This window comes from Rosa chinensis, chromosome 6 (assembly GCF_002994745.2).
Source record: "Rosa chinensis cultivar Old Blush chromosome 6, RchiOBHm-V2, whole genome shotgun sequence".
In the NCBI taxonomy this organism is placed as follows: domain Eukaryota; kingdom Viridiplantae; phylum Streptophyta; class Magnoliopsida; order Rosales; family Rosaceae; genus Rosa; species Rosa chinensis.
In genome coordinates this window covers 50,807,774-50,830,821 of record NC_037093.1, presented here as the reverse complement: position 1 = coordinate 50,830,821, position 23,048 = coordinate 50,807,774, and the positions used below count along the sequence as shown (strand labels likewise).

The window sequence follows — 23,048 nt, the reverse complement described above, 5'->3', positions numbered from 1 at the left end:
AGTGGGGAGACAAAGTCACTAAGGCCCTAACTAAAGGCAGACATTTTTTTTTTTTTTTTTTTAACTTTTTCACACAACGCATGTATGAAATTAAGTTGTCTGATCATGTACATGTTAAATTTGAGTTAAGGGAGCAAGGAGGGAAAATTCCCGCCTATGTGCAATCAAAGAAGCATTTTTGACGTTAGGGACATACATTTCTCATTCAGACAACACAAATAAGCCATTCCGTTGTAGGAGCTTAAATTGTGTACCAGCATTTCACTCAAATATTGGCCTTTTTGGGGCTACTCACTCACACTTTTGGGGTACATGTGATTTTCTTCCAAACTTGCACAACGGAAACAAAAAATGCGTTGTATGTTATTTTGCAACTTACTCTCATACAACATCATTTGTGCAAGGTGAGTCAAAATTTCGACCCAAATTTGAGCAAGGTGAGGGGGAATTTTTTTTTACATTCAGACAACAGACAAATCCTTAAAACTGTTGTACAATAATCTTGGACCCAAAAAAATTGATGTACGACCTCCTTATACAACGCCAATCTCATTAAACCTGTTGTGTGAAGCAGTTTCAGTGATCACACAACGGAATTTTTTTTTTCGTTGTCTAAAAAGTGTAGTGTGATGCAGTTTTTGGCATAGTGTAGATTGGTTGTTTTTTCAATTTTACACTTTTATTTATTTATATTTTATTGGCTTAATTTTATGTCTTTCAAAAAAAGAGAAATTTTGTCCAAAAGAAAAAGAAGAAAGGACGCGCCGTACGCGCAGTTATCAAATCTCGTTTTCTGTCAAACCTTCTCGCTTGTCCTGCTGCCCTCCCAGTCGGCGCTGGCCTCTGACCCTGTCGATGAGCCGGGAGTGCGGCTGGATGGGTTTGTGCGATGGGTCCGTCATGGACAACGTGGGTTTCTCCCTCAATAAACCAAGTCTGAGAGGACGAGGAGTGGTTGCCGGTTTCTTGTCTGTGATCGCTGGTTTCCGAGGGGAGTTACTACGGTGGTTTGAAGGATGGGGGGTGGTGCTGTGCTGTCAGCATCGAAGGGATCCCAGATTCCTTTTTTGGCTTGCGGAGCGAACTTGTTGGAGAGGGTTGGGTTGGACGACGTTGGGATCGTCAATGCTTAGATCCGATTGGACACCACCGTTCTGGTTTGGGATGCTTTCCGATCCGGAGCTCGTGGTGGCTGGGCGGGCTGGAGATCCTTGCTGGTATCTGGAGAATGATGGTCAGAAGGAGAGATGGCCCTCGTTCGCTCGGTGCACGGCCAGGGATGGAGGAGAGGCTGCTAGTAGTGGGACGGTGCTAGATTTGCAGGCAGGATGCTGGTATCACGGCCTCTGCCATATTCCATTTGGTATTGGGCTTGTTGGTTGTTGGGCCTGGGCCTGGGCCTGGGCCTGGGCTAGCTTGTATTCAGCCCTGGTCCAGTGTTACATTTATGTTTTATTGTATTGCATTTTATTTTCAATAAGTCTCTATCGAGTGCAGGTAGGAGTATGTGGGCTTGGTTCCGGTATGTGCACTCTGTGTGCCTGGTCTGCTCTAAGTTGGTGGCGAGTTCCTTGCATTGGCAAATGGTCGCAACCTTTTAGTAGCAGTAATGTGTCTACCCTAGGTAGGCGGCAAGTTCCTGGCTTGGTCAAATGGTCGCTGCCTCCTAGTAGCAGGATGAAACTTAGTGTTGCTGGATGTTTTGTCCAGTGGCAACATGATGGGAAAGCTGTGTGTATGGAAATTATGCTAAGCTGTAATCGAGTTGTAGACCAAGTTATCTTTCTATCGTATCACCGCTGTGTGACCTATGTCAAAGCAAATAGAGTCACCAGTAGAACGCTCTTTGCTAGTTGGTGCTTTGTTGAATGCAGTTGTTTATTGGAGACTCATGATAGTATTTCAGGATGTTCTCTACGTGCGTATTGTAATCAAGGGTTTTGGTTCTTTGTCCCCCCTTGTATTCCACAGTTTCATTAATGAAGGCCTGAGAGCAGCCGCACCACCCTTTATTCAAAAAAAAAAAAAAATTTATCCACGCAAACCCAAATTTTTTTTGTTCATTTTTTCCCAAAAACTTCCTTTAATGCCCCTCTTTTTAAAAAAAAAGAAAAAGAGAACCAAAGGTTCAAAATAGAGTAACTCGACTGCCACGAAGTCGCTGCCCACCTCCTTGCAACCCAAACACTCCCAATCTTAAGCTTACATTGCATGTACTATATATCTGTCTTAGCCTAATTAATGATGAGATGAGCCTAACATCTAAACAAATTGAAAATCTCATGAATAATGAACAAGATATGTATCAAGTATCAAATTCATTTAGTTAAATTCATCAAAGTATCAAAACTAATCAAGGTTTGGTCTGGCTGCATTTTGCTCCTAAATCATGTTCTATTGAATTCATTCAATTACCCAAAACAAAAAGTATTAAGGAACCGACACAAATGCAATAAGAAAGCTTTAATTTAATCAAAATCACAAAGACCTTGAATAACATCTATAGAGAAAGCGAGAAACCGACTTGACCAATTTCCTTCAACCCAGATTTACCTCTGCCTAACATTATCAGAGAGTAGTGCAGCCAGAGTTAGAGAAGCTTTGGTGTGGTGAGTAGTGGAGGAGCTTCATGGGTTGCTGGAAGTAGAACATCAGTGAAGGAGTTGGCGTTGTTAGTTTAAGGGGTAAAAATGTATTAAAAAATATTCAAAAACAAGAGATGTGTATTTAGAAATTAGATATGTATGAATAAAATTTCTCTTCAAAAAAAGAAAAAAAAATATTCTCTCTATTTTGCTCCTTAGCTATTTTGGAGAGCATGTTTAGTTTTTTTTTATTATTTTTTTTTTATCATTTTTAACAACTACATCAGACTCTTAACCCTAAGTGGTTCTTCATTTTAACTTTTAACTAGACCTAGTTTCTCTGCTAGGGTTTGCTTTCTAGAGTTCTAGAGAGATCGCTCTTCTACCAATTTCAATGGACATTCTTAGTTGGAATTGCAGGGGTATCTGCAATGACACTACTGCAAGGGCGTTGAGGGATCTGATTTCCCAAAACAAGCCCAAATCATGTTTCTATATGAAACAAAGATAAGCAAGATGGAGGCTTTCAAATCACTACATCAGGCTTTAGGGTTTCCCAATTCAAAGGAGGTTCTTAGTAATGGTCAGGCAGAAGGTCTGTCTATTTTCTAGAGTGCGGAGATCAATCTGCAAGTTCGCACTCTATCAGCGCATCATATCAATGCTGTGATTCAAGCCGGGTCGGGGGAACCTTGATGGCGCATGACTGGTTTTTATGGTTACGCTCGTACTGCCGAGTGTGATCTTTCATGGCAGTTGTTAAAAGACTTGGGCGACTTAGACTCGCTACCATGGGTGATCATTGGGGATTTCAAAGAGATTCTAAATAACGGGGAAAAGATTAATGGTCCACCTAGGGTTGAGAGGCAAATGCGGGGGTTCAGAGAGGCGTTGGGGTATTGCGATCTCCTCGATCTAGGTTTTCAGGATTCTAAGGCTACATGGTGGAATGCAGAAACTCATTTAAGTCTAGACCGTGCAGTTTGCACTCTTTCCCGGCTTGATGTGTTTGGTTATGCAAAGGTTACTCACCTCCCACCTAGTGATTCAGACCATATATCGATTCTTCTTCAGGTAAGTGAAGTGCCAATCCCAAAACAACCTAAGCATCAAAGGTTCAAATTTGAATCTTTTTGGTTGCAACATAAGGATTGTGACCCGTTGGTAAAAACAAGCGGCAAGCAGAGGTTTCAGGAGTCCCAATGTTCCAGGTTGTTAAAAAGATAGCTCATACCCGGATTGCATTGGATGGCAGAAAAACACCTTCAGACTTAGGCAGCAGCAGATGTTGGGGGTTCAGGCCAGGATGGTAGAGCTCTTGGATTCCTCGGCTACTACTTCTATTCAGGATGAGAAGAGGATGCTGATGAACAGGCTTGAAACTCTTCTCTCTCAGGAAGAAGCATTTTTTAGACAAAGAGCCAAGGTGACTTGGTTGAAAGCAGGAGACAGGAACATTGGATTCTTTCACCGCAAGGCAGCTAATAGGAAACGAAAAAATGCAATTCATGGGTTATATGATGAGCAGGGTGTTTGGTCTGAGGACGATGATGGGGTTGAGCATATTGTTACATCCTACTTTACAAAGATGTTCACAGCTTCTCCAGTTGATATGGTGGCTATGAACACTATTTTGGAAGCTATTCAACCCAATGTGATGCCAACAATGAATGCTCAACTTTGTAGTGAGTATACTAAGGAAGAAATTCGTTGTGCTTTGTTCCAGATGTATCCTACAAAATCTCCTAGTCCAGATGGTATGCCCCCATTATTTTTTCAACATTATTGGGAGGTAATTGGGAAGGATGTAACCGCTGCTGTTTAGGATTTTTTACATACTGATATACTCTTAAAACAGGTGAATTTTACACACATATGTTTGATTCCTAAAGTCAATAATCCTGAAAGCATGTCAGACTTAAGACCTATCGCTCCGTGTAACGTCCTTTACAAGATTTTCTCTAAGGCAATTGCTAACAGGCTCAAAGTTTTGCTTCCTGATATAATTTCACCATTTCAAAGTGCTTTTGTGCCTGGTCGGTTGATCACTGATAACATTCTTGTTGCTAATAAGATTGCTCATTTTGTACATAATAAGAGGGAAGGGAACGATGGTCATGTGGCATTGAAATTGGATTTAAGCAAAGCTTATGACAGAATGGAGTGTCTATTTCTCCGAAAGGTGATGGAACGTTTTGGATTCACAAGGATGTGGATTGAATTTGTTATGCAGTGTCTATGCTCGGTACGGTTTTCATTTTTGATCAGAGGTAAACCTAGAGGACTTGTCACACCGAGTAAAGGCTTGAGACAGGGTGATCCTTTGTCACCCTACTTGTTTCTACTGGGTGTCGAAGGTTTTTCTGCCTTATTGCAGCAGAAACAAAGGCTAGGGTTACTCCTAGGGATTCAAGTATGTTATGGAGCTCCTCTTGTCAATCATCTACTTTTTGTAGATGATAGCATGTTGTATGCTCAGGCCTCTTTGTATGTGTGTTATGAGATCCAAGATGTTATAGAAACATATGGCAGAGCTTCAGGTCAATTGGTGAACTTTGATAAAAGCTCAGTTGTTTTTAGAAAAATGTTCATGAAGATTTACAGGGTGAAATTGCTTCTTATATGGGAGTGCAAGTTGTGGATTCACATGAGCGGTATCTAGGTCTTCCAACTTATGTGGGCTGCAAGAAAACGACAACATTCCAATACATCAAGGATAACTTGGCCAAAAAGTTAAAGAATTGGCAGGGGAAGATGCTTAGTGGTGCAGGCAAAGACATTTTAATTAGGGTTGTTGCTCAGGCTCTTCCAACTTAAGCAATGAGTGTGTTTCAACTGACAAAATTTGTTTGTGAAGACCTGGAACAGATGTGTGCTAGATTCTGGTGGGGATGCACTGAAGACAAAAGAAAAATTCACTGGAAAGCTTGGGGGTCTCTTTGCCATCCTAACGAAGAAGGCGAACTTGGTTTTCAGAGTCTTATTGAGTTTAACATGGCTATGTTAGCCAAACAAGCTTGGAGGATTGCTAATGATCATGAATCCTTAATTGCTAGAGTCTACAAGGCTCGTTACTTTCCTGGGAGCTCGTTTTGGTTGGCTCCTGTTCACAGCGCCCCATCATACTCATGGAGAAGTATTTTTGCTTCTAGAGAATTGCTTAAAGCAAGGACATATATATTGGCAGATTGGTACTGGTGAATTTGTCAAAGTTTGGTCTGATAATTAGGTTCTAGGTATATCTACTTTGGTTCCCAACATAGGATTGCCTCTTGTTAATGAGAATATGACTATTAATGAACTGCTACATGAACCGGGTAGATGGGATGAAGGTAAAATCCGAGCTGTTTTTGCTCAGGAGGGGGCTGAAGCAATTTTAAACATTCCTTTGTCTAGGCGGTTAGTTAATGACAGAGTGGCTTGGCGGTTGGAGAAGAAAGGGGAGTTCTCAGTCAAGATAGCTTATAGATATGCTTTCTCCATTTCTTTGGAGAGGCCAGGGATTTTGGAGAATGTGACATCTCAATTTTGGAAGAAGATATGGCACACGCTAATATTTCAAGCTCGGCTAAGGTGCATGTGTGAAAAGTTTGCCACAACATTCTTCCAACTCTAACAAGACTTGTAGCCAAACATGTTGTCATTGAATCACAACTGTGTGTTTTTTGCATTGGGATGATGGAATCGACTCTACATTTATGTAGAGATTGTCCGTTTTCAAGGGAAGTTCTGTGTTCGAATTCTTCTATTGATCAAGTGTGTTTCACAACTGAGTCTGCAGATTAGGGGGTGCTGGAATGGCTTATATTTTGCTCAAACAGGTTAGCAGCTAATCAATTTGATTTTTTACTGTTCTTGTTATGGGGAGTTTGGAAAGAAAGAAATTGCAGAGTTTGGGAAGGCAAGACTAGAGGTGTGAATGATGTTGTTTTAATGTCAGTCTCTAGACTTCAAGATTTAATTTGTTTTCCATAACTCAAGGAGTACTGGTGGTATTAGAAGGGATGCAGGCAAGATATGCTGGAAGAGTCCTCCTTTGGGTTATGTAAAACTGAACACAGATAGAGCTTTTATTTCGGAAACTAGCGCTAGTGGAATTGGCTTGGTGATGAGGGATAATCTTGGCCAATTCCTAGCATGTGAGGGTAAACCGGTACGGGGCCTTCTTTCTGCTGAGCATGCAGAACTTCTGGCTTGCAAGGCAGCTATTGATCTCATTGTGGATAGGTCTTTGCAACCAGCTATTGTCGAGACTGATTCTTTGATAGTCCAACAGCAACTTGTGGGGGTTGGTAACAACCTTTCAAGGCTAGGAAGAATTTATGAAGACTTGAGCTTCAATTGGATGCTTTGCCTAACGTCAAAGTCATACATACTCGACGGGAAGCTAATGTGGCAGCTCATCTTACAGCTGCGCAAGTGCTTTTGATCGGAGTAATATTTTCTATGTTTTTAGTATCATTTTCTCTACATTTTACTTAGTTATTCTCTTAACATTATCATTTCTGACTTAGTTTTGTGTTTTTAGGTACATTTGAGCTCCAAACGGAGGAAATGAGCTAAGAAGAGCTAGAAATGATGGAAATGAAGGCAAGGAGGAAATAAGGCGCAGAAATGACAAAGAAATGGAGAAATGAAGCTTTCCCAGTTCTACTAGGAAAAGGAATCTCAATTGAAGTAGGAATCCTAATGCAACTAGGAGTGAGCTTAGAAAAATGATGTAAGGAAATGAGAAATGAAAGAGTCCTAGTTGGACTAGGAAACCTGATACTACTAGAAGTCCTGGTGAAGCTAGGAGATGCTGTGTCTTGAAGATGACTCAAGATAGTTCAAGAATGTTCTAGAATATTAAAGGAATTTCGGCAATGAGAAGACTATTTTCGAATTGGCCCATTTTGGGGAAGTTTGGCCCGAAGTTTGAAGCGTGTGACTTGCACATGATGTTCTAGATCCTTCTTAACGTTTTTGAGGAATCATAGGCCCATTCTACAAGCTTTTTGCCGTGATATTTACAAGGAATTATCAAAAGATTTCGGCAATATATTTAAGGGATATTATTGGATTTTCTTGGGATTTTATGAGAGAAAATAGAGGAATAAGAATTGATTTATGACTCTACATACAAGGGAGGTCGAATTAGGGTTAGATACAAGGAAGATTTCGGCCAAAGAAAGGTTACTTGCTCTCTACTTCATATGCTATTTTTCTATTCGTTGACGCAATTCAAGAGAAATTCAAGGGAACCCTAGCCCTTGCCGTTCACTATATAAAGGGAGTTTGTGGAGACATTCCAGACACCACAAAATTCAGAATCAAAATACACAAACACTTCCCGTTCTCTTCCAAATTTCGGCAACTTCAAGCAATCAAAAGTTCAAGGCCGTGAAACATCCATTCATCCATTCAAGCATCCTTGCCGTAGTTCTCATCCATTCCACCACCTTTTGAAGCTTCTTGCATTTTTGAAGATCAAAAAGTGTAACCATGGAACCTCACTTCTGTTTTCAGTTTTGTATGAGAATTCTATTTTGGGTTTTATGGAACTTGCAATTTTATTTTCTGTTTTGGATTGGTGATTTGCGATTACTTGTGTTGATGAAAGTTTGAATTTAGTTATGTGATTTTCAAATACTATGAAGCATGAATTCGGTTTTAGGTTTTCAAAAGAAAAATTGCGATTTCATTATATGCTTGTATGATTGTTAATTTCGAACTTCAATCTCATCTTTTATGTGTTAATTGATCTTTGGATGCATACTTAGGTTGATGAACATGTAATTGAATCCATATTAAGCTGCTAGCGTTCTAGGCTTTAATAATTTCGGTGGAAAACCTATAAATACTTAGGTAAATTAACAATGAGTTGTGCATGCTTGATTAGCGTTCTAACTTGTGTTCTTGACTTGAATTGATCAAACTTCTATGAATCTTAATGGGTTATGAGTGTTTTTGTTAGTGATTAGCTACCACTAGTGATTGCATGATTAATAGGGTTAACTATGGTGCGTTCATCTAGTTAATTTAATTAAGGGAAGTAAAAAGAACTTTGTCTGCATTCATCTTTGTTCTTGATTGATTCTATGCTTAGACATATTTTGATTCGTGATTTGATGTTTGAAATCTTACCAACGTGTTAGTAGTAGTTAATTACATATTATTTTCGTTCCATTCATTTAATTTCGATTTGATTTGGTTTTGATGTGTCACATGTGTATATTACTTAGTTGTTAGAATAAACAAATCTAAAATCCCCTTATTTATATTTTTCGTGAATAATGTATAAAAATATTTTTTTATTCATTTTACTAACGTTTTATTTTTCAGGAATTAATCAGGCCCTAATCCCCGGTTGAGAACGATCCCTACTTATTCTTAGTACATTGATAGGGTTTTAAATTGATACACTAATTTGTGGATGTCAGCTTTCATCAGGCCAAACTTTCTATTTCTCCTCTACACCTTCTTTCCTTCAGGATGTAATAACTTCTGAGTATTGCAACAGTTGATTCTTTTTTATTCAATAAAGGTTGACATCATTCATCTAAAAAAAAAAAAACTTTTAACTATCTCAATTCTAAATATAAAAAACGATATGAGACTCTCTATTATTTATGTTAATTTAAAACATTGGGGCATTTCTCTTAAGTTGTTATATGTAATTTTTTTTTTTTGAAAAGGGTGTGGACCCAGCCTAATTGGGAGGCTCAGCCCCACGCCCGGTTCCATTTATTGAAATAATATTTTGCAACGGGGGGGGGGACATAAAACCTGAACCTTGTGATACATTAGAAAGATTATAATAATCCTCGTAGAGTACATCTTGGATAATAGTAGGAGTCTCCTCTAACCATACATCATCCAGCCCAGTAACACTTGCAAGTTGTGCAAGCCTATGTGCAACACCATTTGCTATACGAATTATTTTTTCTTCATCTAAGTAATAAAATAAGTCAAAATTGTTAAAATAAAGTACTAGCCAAAATAACTTTCTAACAACTTTAGCTAATTTGACTAAAATATGGCTAGCATTGCTAGAGATACTTTTTGACTTGCTCATCTAAGAGACAATGTTTAAGAGATTGTGACAGATTGTTTTAATTTAATACATGTGGTTAAAATCCAATTGTCATTCACAATGTCTTAAAACTATGGATGAGCATATTAAATCACATGGAGCACATTAAACAAAAAGTACGTATTTAACAGCTAATATTTAGGGATAATGACCATTTACACAATTTTAGGATAAAAATTGGCCACTTACACAAACACTCTAAGAGATTGCCCATTTATCCAAACACTCTAAGAGATCATTTCTCTAATACCCAATTAATTATTTTTTAATTTCTTTTTATTTATTTTTAGGACATTATTGCCCTCTCCTTCTTTGTCACCTATAGAGAGAAGTCACCGGACTCCGGCAACCGGTGATAGGTCACCGGAATCCAGAATCCGGCTACCTGACTGGTGCCCCCCAATAATACTCAGTAATCATATTATTGACCCCCAATAAACATATTATTGCCCCCCAGTAAACATATTATTGCCCCCCAATAAACACTTTTGTTAATTTAGAGAGAGAGAGTATTCTGTAACTTTGTTAATTTAGAGAAGAACAGTTTTGTGTTTTTTTCCTTCTTTAAAGCAGAAACCCAAATATAAATTAGATATGAATGAGGTTAACAAGTGATTTTTCTTACTGCCCTCAGATTTCATGGTATTACCTATTCTACCTCCAGACACATATGATTAATCTTGCCTGCCGCCAACCACAATCTCTGAAACAAAAACCTTCTTTCTAGGCACAACGAATATAAAAATTGTTGTCTGAAATAGTACCCAAAGCACTTCAGATCTAGAACAATTCCTGTATCAAGATTACAAAAACAAACAAATAAATCACAGCAAACAACAAAACCAACCGCTAATCAAAAAATGCTAAATCCATCAAACCACGTGTTCATCTCCTTCCACCCTACTTTTGTGACTGTACATCTCTTCTGCTAAGCCTAGAACCAGAAGGCACAGAGAGTGACTTCTTACGCCACTGACGCTGCCGCCGATGAGTGACCACAATTCAACCCGCCCAGATTTTTGGGTTTCTCCTTCCATTATGGCGACGATGAAGCCTCAGATGATGGCGGCCCAGGGCTTGACAATAGAGAAGCCGACGGTGATGGCCGTGAAGCCGCCGAGGAGGCCATTACAGTGGCCGGAGTTAGTTGATTCGCACAAATCGACGACGGATGATGTGGATTTGTGTGCGAGAGAAAGAGAGAATCTGAGAGAGAGAGAGAGAGAGAGAGAGAGAGAGAGAGAGAGAGAGAGAGAGAGAGAGAGAGAGAGAGAGACGCGTCTGAGAGGAAGAGAGAATATGATAGGAGAGTAGTTTTTTAATTAAAATGAGGGTAAAACTATCTATAGATGTTAGATTGGGTAAATGGGAGTAAAAAACTCTTAGTGGAGTAAGTGAGCATTTTTTAGTCTAAAATTGTGTAAGTGGTCATTATCCCTAATATTTAAATTGATGTACTTCGTAACCAATCGCTTTGTCCAATGCTTCTATTGCGAGATAACATGGACAGATGCTAGTAGAACTAGATTCGGCAGCAACAACTTGAGCCACTCATAGGAGTATTAGGGACATAAAGAAGCCTAAAATGGCAAAGGGTTAATTACATATAAGTGCATATTTGAATGTTCTTTTAGCCATAAGGCCACAAACTATTTTTTTTTCCCTCATAAGGCCACTAGAATAAAAAAGGTGTTAAATTTTGGATATAAAAATTAATATATTTACATAAATGCCATTAGAGTAAAAAGTTAACAATCATCCTCTCTCCTCTCCGGTGAGATCTCCGGCCAACTCCGGTGGGTCTTCGGCCAACTTTCGACGACCACAAAAGCTACTGTCACTAACACCAAAAGCTACTGTTACCAGCAACAAAAGCTACTATCACTAGCAACAAAAGCTACCCTGGTGAGAATTCCGAAAATCTCAGGCGAGGTGACAAAAGCTACTATTACTAGCAACAAAAGTTACTCCTAACCAAAAAAAACTATGATCTCCAAAACCAAATGCTACTATCCCTACCAACAAAAGCTACTCTCACCAACACTAAAAGCTACTCTCACCAACACCAAAAGCTACTCTCACTAGCAACAGAAAACTACTCTCACCAACAGCAAAAGCTGCTCTCACCAATAACAAAAATTACTCTCACCAACACCAGCGAGCTACTCTCACCAACACCAGCGAGCTACTCTCACTAACACTAGAGAACTACTCCGGTATCAAAAGCTACTCTTACCATCAATAAAAGTTACTCTCACCGACGCAAAAAGTTACTATCACCATCGCAAAAAAAACTATGTTCACCACCAACAAAAGCTACTCTCACCAACGTAAAAAACTACTATCACCACCGCAAAAAGTTACAATCATCACCACCAAAAGTTACTCTCACCAACAATAAAAGATACTCTCATCAACATCAAAAACTCTTCTCACCAACAATAAAACGCTACTTTCACAAAAACCAATAGCTACTCTCACCAACTTCGAAAGCTACTCTCACCAACATTGAAAACCGCTTCACTTGCTCTGTTTTTGAAATGATGCAAGTACAAGACAAATATTGCCAGAATTCAACAACAAAAACAAACATAAACCAGAATAAAACACCATCATAAACATAAATATATACCATAACATTAAAATTGCACAATGAAGCGTAAAATTAAGATCCAATTTCATTAAGTGCAAAGGTTAATCAATTATAACATGTCAAAATGCAATTAGTACTAATTCACATGCCCTCATCACTTTTGTGCTGTTAAACAAAGCTACAGCTATAACCAACATCCCTGCTCAAACGAAAACTAAAACAATTAGGAACAGAACAAGTTGGGCAGTCCAATTTGCCCCACAGTTAATGACCCAAACAAGTACCCAAGCAATGCAGCATCAGGCACAGCCAACCCATTTACAAGCCCAGCTACAAACTCATCGAGAAAACTATCTCTGGCACTGGTTGGATCAACTTGGCTGGTCGGAAACGACCCAACTTCTACTTCCCCATCTCTCCAACACACTACACCCACGCTTCCCATTCATCACCACAACACAATAGTGAGGTAGCTCTGATCCAACTGAGAATCTGCCTGACTCGCACGAAATCTCGCCGTCGAAGTATGAGCACGAGGTCGAGTTCACAGAGAAACCAAAGGCCTCACTGCGATCATTCGGTTTCTGAGACGAGTAGAGAATCGGAGAGATCTGAGTTGGACTCCAGTGAGGTAGCTCCGATTGGAGCTTCGTCGTCGTCTTTAGGCGTGGCGGCGCCGTTTCGAGGTTTTGCAAGCTTGGATTGATTGGAATCTCACCAGATCGGAGGCGGTGGTCGAGGGAATCGGATGGGGGGAAAGAGAGCGTTGTGCCGGTGGTCGCCGGAATCGGAGGCCGAGACCAAAGACGTGAAAAACCTGTGGTCGAGGAGAGAGAGAGAGAGAGAGAGAGAGAGAGAGAGAGAGAGAGAGAGAGAGAGAGAGAGAGAGAGAGAGAGAGAGAGAGAGAGAGAGAGAGAGAGAGAGAGAGAGAGAGAGAGAGGAGACCTGTGGTCGAGGAGAGGGAAAGAGACTGTGATCGGAGATCTGAGAAAGAGAGAGGTACGGGTGTAACTGTATAAGGCTGATGGAATTAATTGGGTTTCTTAAGTGGAAGGGTAAAATTGTTAGGAATGAATTAATTTGTGGAAGCAAGTGGCCTTATGTGTACAAGAAAAATTAAGTGGCCTCATCACTAATTAAAGTTTCAAAAAATCACTTGTGTGTAATTTTCTAAATGGCAAAATCCATAAGAATGCAAATTACATTTTTCATCTGAATCGTGTATCGGCTAGTTAATATTGTGAGATAGTGATTACAGTGACACAAAATTGGAGAGGATTCTAATGGCCTCACCCCAACACATCACATCCATAGGAGTAAGCTTTGCTCCAACCACCAACAATGTGATTAATACATATATAATGTTTGACATATGACATAAGTGTCCATGTACATAATTAAATTCTTATAACTTGTAGCCATTGAGATGCAGAACGTGTTATTGGGACAACCACGACTCAAAATGGCATTTAGGAGAGTGAGACATCAAATGCAATGTCATGATATATTCAATCTTTCCGTCTCCTGAAATTGTCACTCTTTCACATACTCGTGACTCATGCATTCCCCATCATAATTTATCCTGGGGTGCAGATTCGGACTTCGATCTATTCATCTTTCTAAGTCTTCTCTAGTTTGCTTCTCTGCAAGTCCTCCACTAGTTCGCGGAAAGTGCTCGAGTAACTTCCTCGTCATATCTAATGATTTCCCTTCGGCGCGTTTCTGCATCATTTGTTATTGGAAAAGAAACATACTCATCATCTGGAATATCCGAACCTCTCAGATTGACTTCCCTGCCATACCCTCTCTCTTGCTACCAACCCAGCAGATCAAGGCTCCACTGCAGCTTCTCTAAAGATCTCTTGCATCGATTCTGAGGTGTGTTTTTCTCTCATTTGCAATAGTTTAATATCTCTGTTGAGACAGTAATGCACATTGATACTTTCTAAACTATTCTCTAGTTATCTAGATTAATCTAGAACTTGTACAAATCTAGCTAGATTAATCTAGACTAATCATGTTATCTAGTAAGTTCTAGTGTAGTATATAATTGTGTGGTTAACAATTAACCACATAAGCTAGTGTTGGTGTCCATGTAATTAAGAAAATCTGTATCTAGAAGTATCAAGAGGAAGGTCGGTGGAACAAGTGACATGAGGAGGGTCGGTGGAACAAGACGGTGGACTTGTTCTATATATATGCATGAAGAGATGTCCATATAATGAACTAACCATCAATTATCAAAAAGACAATTCACAATTCTTAGGTTCACTTCTGAGGAATGAGTATATTCATCCTTTATTGTGATTAATGCATTTTAACTTTATAATTTTCTAATCCAACCATTCATGTTGCATAACATCATACAAAGATTAGCTCTGTAAAAATTCAATCAAATTGAAAACCTTTTAATTATTCATTTCTATGAAATACATGGATGATTCATCATATGTTAGAACCATCTATTTGTTTGATTCAATTAGATAATTAAACGATTTCTTATTCGATTGATTTTTCACAAAAATGATATTTAAAGGCTAATCTAAGATATGGACAGTTGGATGATAAATTTAGGGCAATGATATAGGGCCTCAATGAGGCCTAAGATTTGTGGCCTCAATCCTAGGTGTCAAGCCATGTCACCTATACACCTCACTAATTTGTCAAATCATGTCATGTTATTCTTGAATAAAAAAACTATCTTATCCTTTCAAAATCTAATGGCTCTAAATTATTTTAGCTTTCTTTTAGAAAAGATACATTTTTTTTTCTTTTATTATATATATATAGATAGATATATATATATATAACTCGTCTAAAAAAATTTATATTTATATATTTTTGTGAATATATATATATATATATGTTGTTGAATATATAACGGCTCTAAATTATTTAGACTTTCTTCTAAAAAAAATATTGTTTGGTTTTTTTTCCTTTCTTTCTTTTTCATTATTTTGGATTTTTTTTCATTATACATATTCAAAAAAAAGTATGGGTGTATATATATAATTCGTTAAAAACAAAGTTATATATATATATATATATATAATTCGTCCAAAAAATTTATATATTTTCGATGGAGAATGAATGTGGTGTGTGTGTATATATATTAATATCGTAATTATAATCCATGAAATCTGGTAAATTAAATTAATATTTAAATCTTTTAATAAATAAAATTAATGGAAGATTAGTTACCTTACATTAACAAGTTAATTTGAAAAGTCAAAAATTAAATTAGATTCACAAAAATGGAAAGAAAATGTATTTAAATCGTAATTTTAACTCATAAAATCTGGTGATTGAAAACCTAGATATCTAAATTGATTGGGAAGTTGATATCTGAAAAGAAATTGCTTAATATGGAATACAATATATTGCACATGAGGAAATTAATTTTTGAAAGTATACTTGTTTTGTTGATCCCAAATTTTTCAATAGACAATAATGATTTTTAAATGTGAATGATAGCTTCTATTTTAGTGTAAATATGTCATTAGAAAAAAATTCCCAGTGAACTCTACTTGTTCATTATTAGCTACTTAGTACCTTTTTGTTCGTATAAGACATGTTAGTACTTAGCTGACTTTCAATTTCAATGTGAATGATATATGGCTTAATTTTAGTGTGAATATGTTATTAGGGAAAGATTCCCCGTTGAACTTTACTATTGGCTACTTAGTACTTACTTGTTCGTGCAAGACACACTAGCTTATTTTAAGTTTCAATGGATGATGGCTTCTATTTTAGTGTGAATATGCCATTCGGGAAAGGTCTCTAGTAAACTTTACTGGCTCATTATTAGTTACTTAGTACTTATTGTTCGTGTAAGACATGCTAGCTAACTTTAAATTTCAGTGTGGATGATGACTTCTATTTTAGTGTAATTATGTCATTAGGAAAAGGTCCCCAGTGAACTTTACTAGCTCATTATTGGCTACTTAGTACTTATTTGTTACTGTAAGACAATGTGCATGATGACTTCTATTTTAGTGTAATTATGCTATTAGGAAAAGATCCTCAGTAAACTTTACACATAATTGGCTACTTAATACTTACTTGTTTGTGCAAGACATGTTAGCTCTTTCAGTTTCAGTAGATGATAGCTTCTATTTAAGTGTGAACATGTCATTAGGTAAAGGTCTCCAGTGAACTCTACTAACTCATCATTGGCTACTTAGTACTTATTTATTACTGTAAGACATGTTAGCTGACTTTAAATTTCAGTGTGGATGATGATTTCTATTTCAGTGTAAATATACTATTAGGGAAAAGTCCCCAGTAAACTGTACTGGCTCATTATTAGCTACTTATTACTTATTTGTTTGTGTAAGACATGTTAGCTGACTTTAATGTTAATGTGGACGATGACTTCTATTTTACACCTTCCTTAATTGCACTTTTTCTTTGATTATTGCTGTGTTATACACCTATTGTTCATTGAATTTTTACATAGTATTAATAACATTATAATTGTTTTTTCATGTAAAAATAAACGAACAGTTGTATTAATGAAGTCTCACTTGACCTTTAAGGAACACTTCCTAATGTTGCGTTTGGATGAGACAATATTAAATTATCGAGAAATTTTGAAATGATGGAATCTAGAATTTTATCAATTCAATTTATTAATGATATTTTCTTACCTCTTCAATTACCAGATTTCATAGGTTTTAATTACGATTTCAATACATTTTCTTTCCATTTTTGTGGATCCAATTTAATTTTTGACTTTTCTAATTAACTTGTTAGTGTAAGGTGAACTAATCTTCCATTAATTTTATTAAAAGAGTTGAATATTACTTAAATTTACCAAATTTGATGGGTTATAATTAAGATATTAATATGTTTTCTTTCCATTTTTGTGGAATCAATTTTAAATTTGACTTTTTTTTTTTTATTTTGTGGGTTAGAATTATGACATTAATATATATATATATATATATATATTTATATTTATACACACAAACACATATTTGTATATAATTTTTTTTGACGAATTATATATATAATTATATATATAACGAAAAAAAAGAAAAAGAAAAAAAAACAAAATAATATATTTTATTTTTAGATGAAAACCAAAATAATTTAAAGCCATTAAATTTTGGAAGGATAAGATAGTCTTTTTACTCAAGAATTACATGGCATAATTTGGCAAATATGTGATGTGTGTAGATGACTGACACCTAGGATTGAGGCCACAAATCTTAGGCCTCATTGAGGCCACAAATCATTTTCCATTTAAGAATTGTCCATTAATGATAAAAAAAACTCCTCTGTTCTAATACAAAACACCTCCTCTGTTTTAACTACCCAACCATCTCCTCTTTTTCAAAGTGTCCTACTAAACTCCTCCTCCCAAACTCTTGCTTCTAAAATTGAAGTCCTAAACACATTGTCCTAGCCTACTACTTCTAAACCTTCCGCACCAAATTCCAACAGTGGTATCAAAGCCACAAATACTAACAATCTCTGCAACTTACTACTTTTGAATATGGATAGTCCAGATTGCAGGGAGTATATATGGCGGCTTCTTCCTCTTCCACTGTTATCCCCCATAGAGAAAAGCACGACGTGTTTCTCAGTTTCCGAGGCGAGGACACCCGCGACAGTTTCACCAGTCATCTTCATGCTGCATTACGCCGGAGTAAAATCGAAACCTACGTAGATAACAGACTCGAGAGAGGAGACGAAATCGGACCCGCTCTTCTCAAAGCAATAGAGGAATCAGAGCTCTCGGTAATCATTTTCTCGGAGAATTATGCCTCTTCTACATGGTGCTTGGATGAGCTTGTGCATATACTCGAATGCAAGAAGAAATATGGATGCTCTGTTATACCTGTTTTCTACGACGTAAATCCATCACATGTGCGGAGACAGGAGGGGAGTTATGCAGCTGCGTTTGCTCAACTTCAACAACGTTTCGAGGATAGGGGGGAGATGGTGCGCCAGTGGAGGGATGCTTTGACAAGTGCTGCAAATCTATCTGGGTTTGATTCTCACAAAATAAGGTACGTCACTGACTCTTTGTTTCTTGTATTGATTTCTAATACTTGGAGCTCATTTAGGTATACTTATTTGAATAATGTTTGTCTTTCTTCTATATATATGCCAGGCCTGAGTCCAAGTTAGTTGAGGATATTGTTAAAGCTATTTTAGTGAAATTGAATGGTGGATCATCTAGTGTTTTGAAGGGCCTGGTAGGGATGAAAAGCCGCGTTCGGGAAGTTGAAAGGTTGTTGTGTTTGGACTCTCTAGATGTCAGGACTGTAGGCATATGGGGTATGGGTGGTGTAGGTAAGACCACCCTTGCTCGTGCTGTATTTGACCATCTCTCTTTTGAATTTGAAGCTTGTTGCTTTATTGGAGATATTAGGGAAGCATCAGAGACTAGTCATGGACTAAATCAGTTGCAAAAGGAGCTTCTTCGTATTTTGTTAGACCAAGAAAATCTGAATATGGGCACTATATCTGTAAGTTCAACTCTTGATAGAAGGAGGCTCCGCCGTAAAAAGGTCCTCATTGTTCTTGATGATGTGAATGATCCAAGGCAACTAGATGTTTTAGTTGGAGATGATGCTCAGTTTGGTCCTGGAAGTAGAATCCTTATAACAACTATATATATGCAACTACTTAAGACTGGAGGAGCAGATAAGATATATGAAGTTAAGCAATTAAATGAAGATGAAGCCCTTCAGCTTTTTCGTTTAAATGCTTTCAAAAATATGTGTCCTACATCTGAATATACAGAATTGTCAAGAATGGTGGTAAGTTATGTTGAAGGCATTCCGTTGGCTCTTAAGGTTTTGGGTTCCCTATTGCACTGCAAGAGAAAAAGAGAATGGGAAAGTGAATTGATTAAACTGAAAAAGATTCCCAACAAAAGAATTCAGGATGTGTTGAGAGTAAGTTATGATGGATTAGACGAGGAACAGAAAGAGATATTTCTTGAGATTGCATGCTTTTATAAAGGGGAGAAGATAGATTATGCAAAAAGAATGTTGGATACTTGTGACTTCTGTGCTGATGCGGGAATTGCAGTTCTGACTGATATGTCTCTCATATCAATAAAAAACAACTACCTGTGGATGCATGATTTGATACAAGAAATGGGTCGTGCAATTGTCCGTGAACCTAAGGAGCATGGAAAACGCAGTAGGTTGTGGATTGCTGAGGATATCTGTCAAGTATTTAAACATAATACAGTAAGAGCCAAATTCTTCACTTTCTTAAAGAAGGGCCACATAGGAGTTTGTCCTGCCTATAAAAATGTTGTTTCTGGTAAGTTTTTTGTATTACTACTTGTATATACCATGCTTATGTATACTCTGCTATTCATTTGTAGGGAACCGGAACAATTGAAGCCATATTCCTTGATATGTCTAAGATTACAAAGCTGCATGTGAGAGGTGCAGCCTTCAAAGACATGCATAATCTAAGATTGCTCAAAATATTTATCTCTGGTGATGAGTTTCCCGAGAAGCACTGCAAAATGTACCTTCCCGAAGGCCTTTCGTCTCTTCCTGATGCCCTTAGATATCTGTACTGGGACGGATACCCTTTGAAATCATTGCCATCAGATTTTTCTCCAGACTATCTTGTTGAGCTTCATATGCCCAATAGCCAAGTTGAGCAACTTTGGACTGAAGACCAGGTACACTATATAGTTGTGTTTTAAATGCAGTGAAAAAGTAGATAAGCTAATGTTGACATCTCTCTTTGATTATCTTGTGGCAGAATCTTGGGAAGTTGAGAAAGATAAATCTTAGTCATTCGAAGAACCTAACTAAAGTTCCAGATCTCTCCCGGAGTCCGATTGAGAATACAGAACTTCAGAACTGTACAAGTTTAGTTCGAGTCCCTACATATTTTCAAAATCTTGACAAGCTTACCTGTCTGAATCTTAGTGGCTGCTCAAGTCTTAAACATCTTCCAGATATGCCGGTGAATATGACTACCTTATATTTACGTGGAACTGCAATAGAAGAGTTGCCTGCATCAATTTGGTCCCACAAGAAGCTTGTATCATTAGACCTGATGTACTGCCAAGACCTTAAGAATCTTCCAAGCAGCACTTGCAATCTGAATTCTCTCCAAATTCTTGGTCTACTTGGCTGCTCAACTCTTGGCAGATTTTCAGAACTTCCGAGGAATATAAGACATTTATGTTTGGCTGGGGCAGCAATTGAAGAAATACCCTCATCAATCGGGTGTGTCTCTGGCCTCGTTTCAATTCAACTGGAAAATTGCAAAAAGTTTGTGAGGCTCCCTACCAGCATTTGTAAGTTGAAATCTCTCTCGAGACTCTCTCTCTTTGGTTGCTGTAAATTCAAGGACTTCCCAGAAATCTTGGAGCCTATGGAAGGTCTGGAGTTTTTAAATTTAAGTAAAACAGCGATTGAAGAGCTACCCATGTCGACTGAAAATCTAGTCGGGCTAAAAAAGTTGGAGCTGTTTAACTGCAAAAACCTTCGGTTTGTCCCAAGCAGCATCTACAAAATTAAATCTGTGGTCCTCGATGGTTGTAGGGAACTCCATTTTTTAGAGTCAGCGCTACCATCGCCTTCCTCAGTAGCTGATCTGGTACTGGAGCTAGACTTTAGTAACTTCAAATTTTTTACAGAGCTAAACCTCGTTGCTCTTATTAACCTGTCATTGTTAAAAACCGTGAATGTTTCCTTTCAAAAAAAAAAAAAAAAAAGGGTGAATGTCAAAGGGTGCAGACACCTTGTGTCCTCCAAATTCAAAGTCACAAACTACTGGGCCGAAACATTTGCAATTAGCTACAGTCGCAATTTAGAATATTTAGACCCACTTCTTCTAGAAGGTTTCGCAACCTTATTCAGATTCTTCCCCAAAATCCTGGAGCCTGTGCTATGGTTTCGTCATCTTCATTTATATCAAGCAGCCATTCAGGAGCTACCCTGGTCGATTGAAAATCTGATTGGACTTGAAACATTGGAGCTCTGTATGTGTGAAAACCTTGAGCTTGTCCCAAGCAGCATGTACAATTTAAATCGTCTTAAAAGTCTCATCATTTTTGGATGTTCGAAAATTAGAAACTTGCCTGCCTTCTCAGTCGGTTTGCCCTCTTTGAAAAGACTAGAGCTCAGTTATTGCAGTGTTTTAGAAATCCCTGATGATCTCATTAGCTTATCATCATTGCGGAGGCTAAATTTAAGTGGAAGCATAGTTGAGAGATTACCTGCAAGCATCGTGCACGTTTCGGGGCTGGAGTATCTAAGCTTAAGAGATTGCAACAGTCTTCAATCTTTACCGGAGCTCCCATTGCTTCTAGAACATTTTGATGCCTATGGCTTCCGGGGACGAAAGACAGCGTTAAGTTCGAGGACTACAGTCAGACAAGGTTGGGATCAATATCAGGTTTCTGATGACAAACATGTGTTCTCTAATTGCTTAAGACTGGATCAGAATGCATGGAGCGGCATGGGATTGGATGCACAGCTTAGAATTTTTCTAATGGCAATTGCGTCATCAAAGTTTAAACAAAAAACTGGTCATCTCTACGGTCATGTATGTATCTCTCTCTCTCTCTCTCACACACACACACACGCGACACGACTCACTATTATTCTCTTACAATTTACGCTTTAAGAGCAATTGCTATTTTTTCTTGATGACTCTGGTCATCTCTGCGGTCATGTATATGTCTCTGTCTCTCTAACACACACACACAGTCACTCCCTCTGCTTTCTTACAAATTACGCTTTAAGAGCAACTGCTATTTTTCTTGATGAGTTAAATAATCATGACATGCATTCATGGTACAGGAACGTTGGGATGCAAAAGCTTCAATTACAATTTTATGTCCGGGAAATGAAATTCCAAAGTGGTTTGGCTATCAAACTAAAGGATCTTCAATAAAAATCAAGCTTCCTCCTAATTGGTTTGATACGAACTTCTTAGGTTTTACTCTATCCGTTGCCGCATTCGACAGACATAATGATTTTCCTCTTTACTTACACTTTGGATTTGGATGTAAATCCTATTTCAAAACCAACAATGGTGAAACCATCGAGTTTAATTGCTGTTTGGATAATTGGAATTTCGTTGAGCATAGAGCTGGAAGTGCCAATGCCCATTATGTGGTTATGTGGTATCTTACTCCCCTAAAAGGAGATGGAGCAAAATGGCCCTCTAGTTTTTACAATGTCACGGAGGCTTTCTTTGAGTTCTACCCTCTAGACTGGTCCAAACGACCCACTGTGAAGAAATGTGGGATTGGCCTGCTGTCTTCCCCAGAATTTGATTTCTTCGATGAAGTTGTTAGGGATATCACGCGCATATGAAGCTGAGATGCAGTGAGGAGTCGTCTAGACCTAGTCAGTTGGAATTGTTAATTAGCTCTTAGTAAGATCATGCCATCCAAGTCTCTCGCAAAGTGTAGTGAAAAGAGAAGCTCATAGTCAAATGCCTTTATTTAATATCTCGGAAAGCTCATTTTGTTGTGGGAGAATTGTAATTGTATATATTCATTGATAATAAGAGCCCTTTAAATAGGGAGTTACAAGGTACACAATAGGTAATAGAATCCGAATACAATTGAATACCTAGAACACTTTCCAATTACAACTTTAAACCCTAGTTTGTAGAGGCACACATGATGTCGACATCCTTCAACACTCCCCCTTGTGCCGCTCAAACTTGGTGATGACGCTTTGATCGTTGCCTCGTTAAAAACCTTGCCAGGTAACAAAAACCCTGTGGAACAAAAATAACCCTGGTCGAAGGACAAAAAGAGCACAACACGTCCTTCACTCTTCTAGA

The 23,048-nt window shown here is 37.9% G+C and overlaps 2 protein-coding genes across 3 annotated transcripts; both read left to right on the top strand.

Annotated features, from left to right (window-relative positions):
• Positions 1-3,287: 3,287 nt before the first annotated feature.
• LOC112171517 lies at positions 3,288-7,014 on the top strand. Its single transcript, XM_024308690.1, has 7 exons — positions 3,288-3,659; positions 3,841-4,377; positions 4,444-4,942; positions 5,042-5,239; positions 5,443-5,690; positions 5,815-6,158; positions 6,567-7,014. Exons 1-7 carry the CDS (start codon positions 3,288-3,290, stop codon positions 7,012-7,014), a joined length of 2,646 nt encoding a protein of 881 aa, XP_024164458.1.
• Positions 7,015-13,393: 6,379 nt separating this feature from the next.
• LOC112169192 (TMV resistance protein N) lies at positions 13,394-22,804 on the top strand. 2 transcript variants are annotated; one of them, XM_040507576.1, is made up of 6 exons: positions 13,394-14,132; positions 17,768-18,271; positions 18,376-19,465; positions 19,606-19,914; positions 19,998-21,794; positions 22,052-22,804. In XM_040507576.1, the coding sequence occupies exons 2-6, from the start codon at positions 17,784-17,786 to the stop codon at positions 22,568-22,570; spliced, it is 4,203 nt and encodes a 1,400-aa protein (XP_040363510.1). In that variant the 5' UTR covers positions 13,394-14,132; positions 17,768-17,783; the 3' UTR covers positions 22,571-22,804. The 2 variants fall into 2 exon arrangements, with proteins under 2 accessions (XP_040363510.1, XP_024161945.1); XM_024306177.2 differs by lacking the exon at positions 13,394-14,132 and having other exon boundaries at positions 17,307-18,271.
• Positions 22,805-23,048: the final 244 nt, after the last annotated feature.

Bases quoted from the DNA above. Each gene is read 5' to 3' on its own strand.
- LOC112169192 (XM_040507576.1), top strand. From the start codon at position 17,784: ATGGCGGCTTCTTCCTCTTCCACTGTTATCCCCCATAGAGAAAAGCAC. The intron at 19,466-19,605 runs GTAAGAGCCAAA...ATTCATTTGTAG, and splicing joins AAGTATTTAAACATAATACA to GGAACCGGAACAATTGAAGC. The intron at 19,915-19,997 runs GTACACTATATA...ATCTTGTGGCAG, and splicing joins AACTTTGGACTGAAGACCAG to AATCTTGGGAAGTTGAGAAA.
- LOC112171517 (XM_024308690.1), top strand. From the start codon at position 3,288: ATGACTGGTTTTTATGGTTACGCTCGTACTGCCGAGTGTGATCTTTCA. The intron at 4,943-5,041 runs GTTTTTCTGCCT...TACTTTTTGTAG, and splicing joins GTTTCTACTGGGTGTCGAAG to ATGATAGCATGTTGTATGCT. The intron at 6,159-6,566 runs GTGCATGTGTGA...CCATAACTCAAG, and splicing joins ATATTTCAAGCTCGGCTAAG to GAGTACTGGTGGTATTAGAA.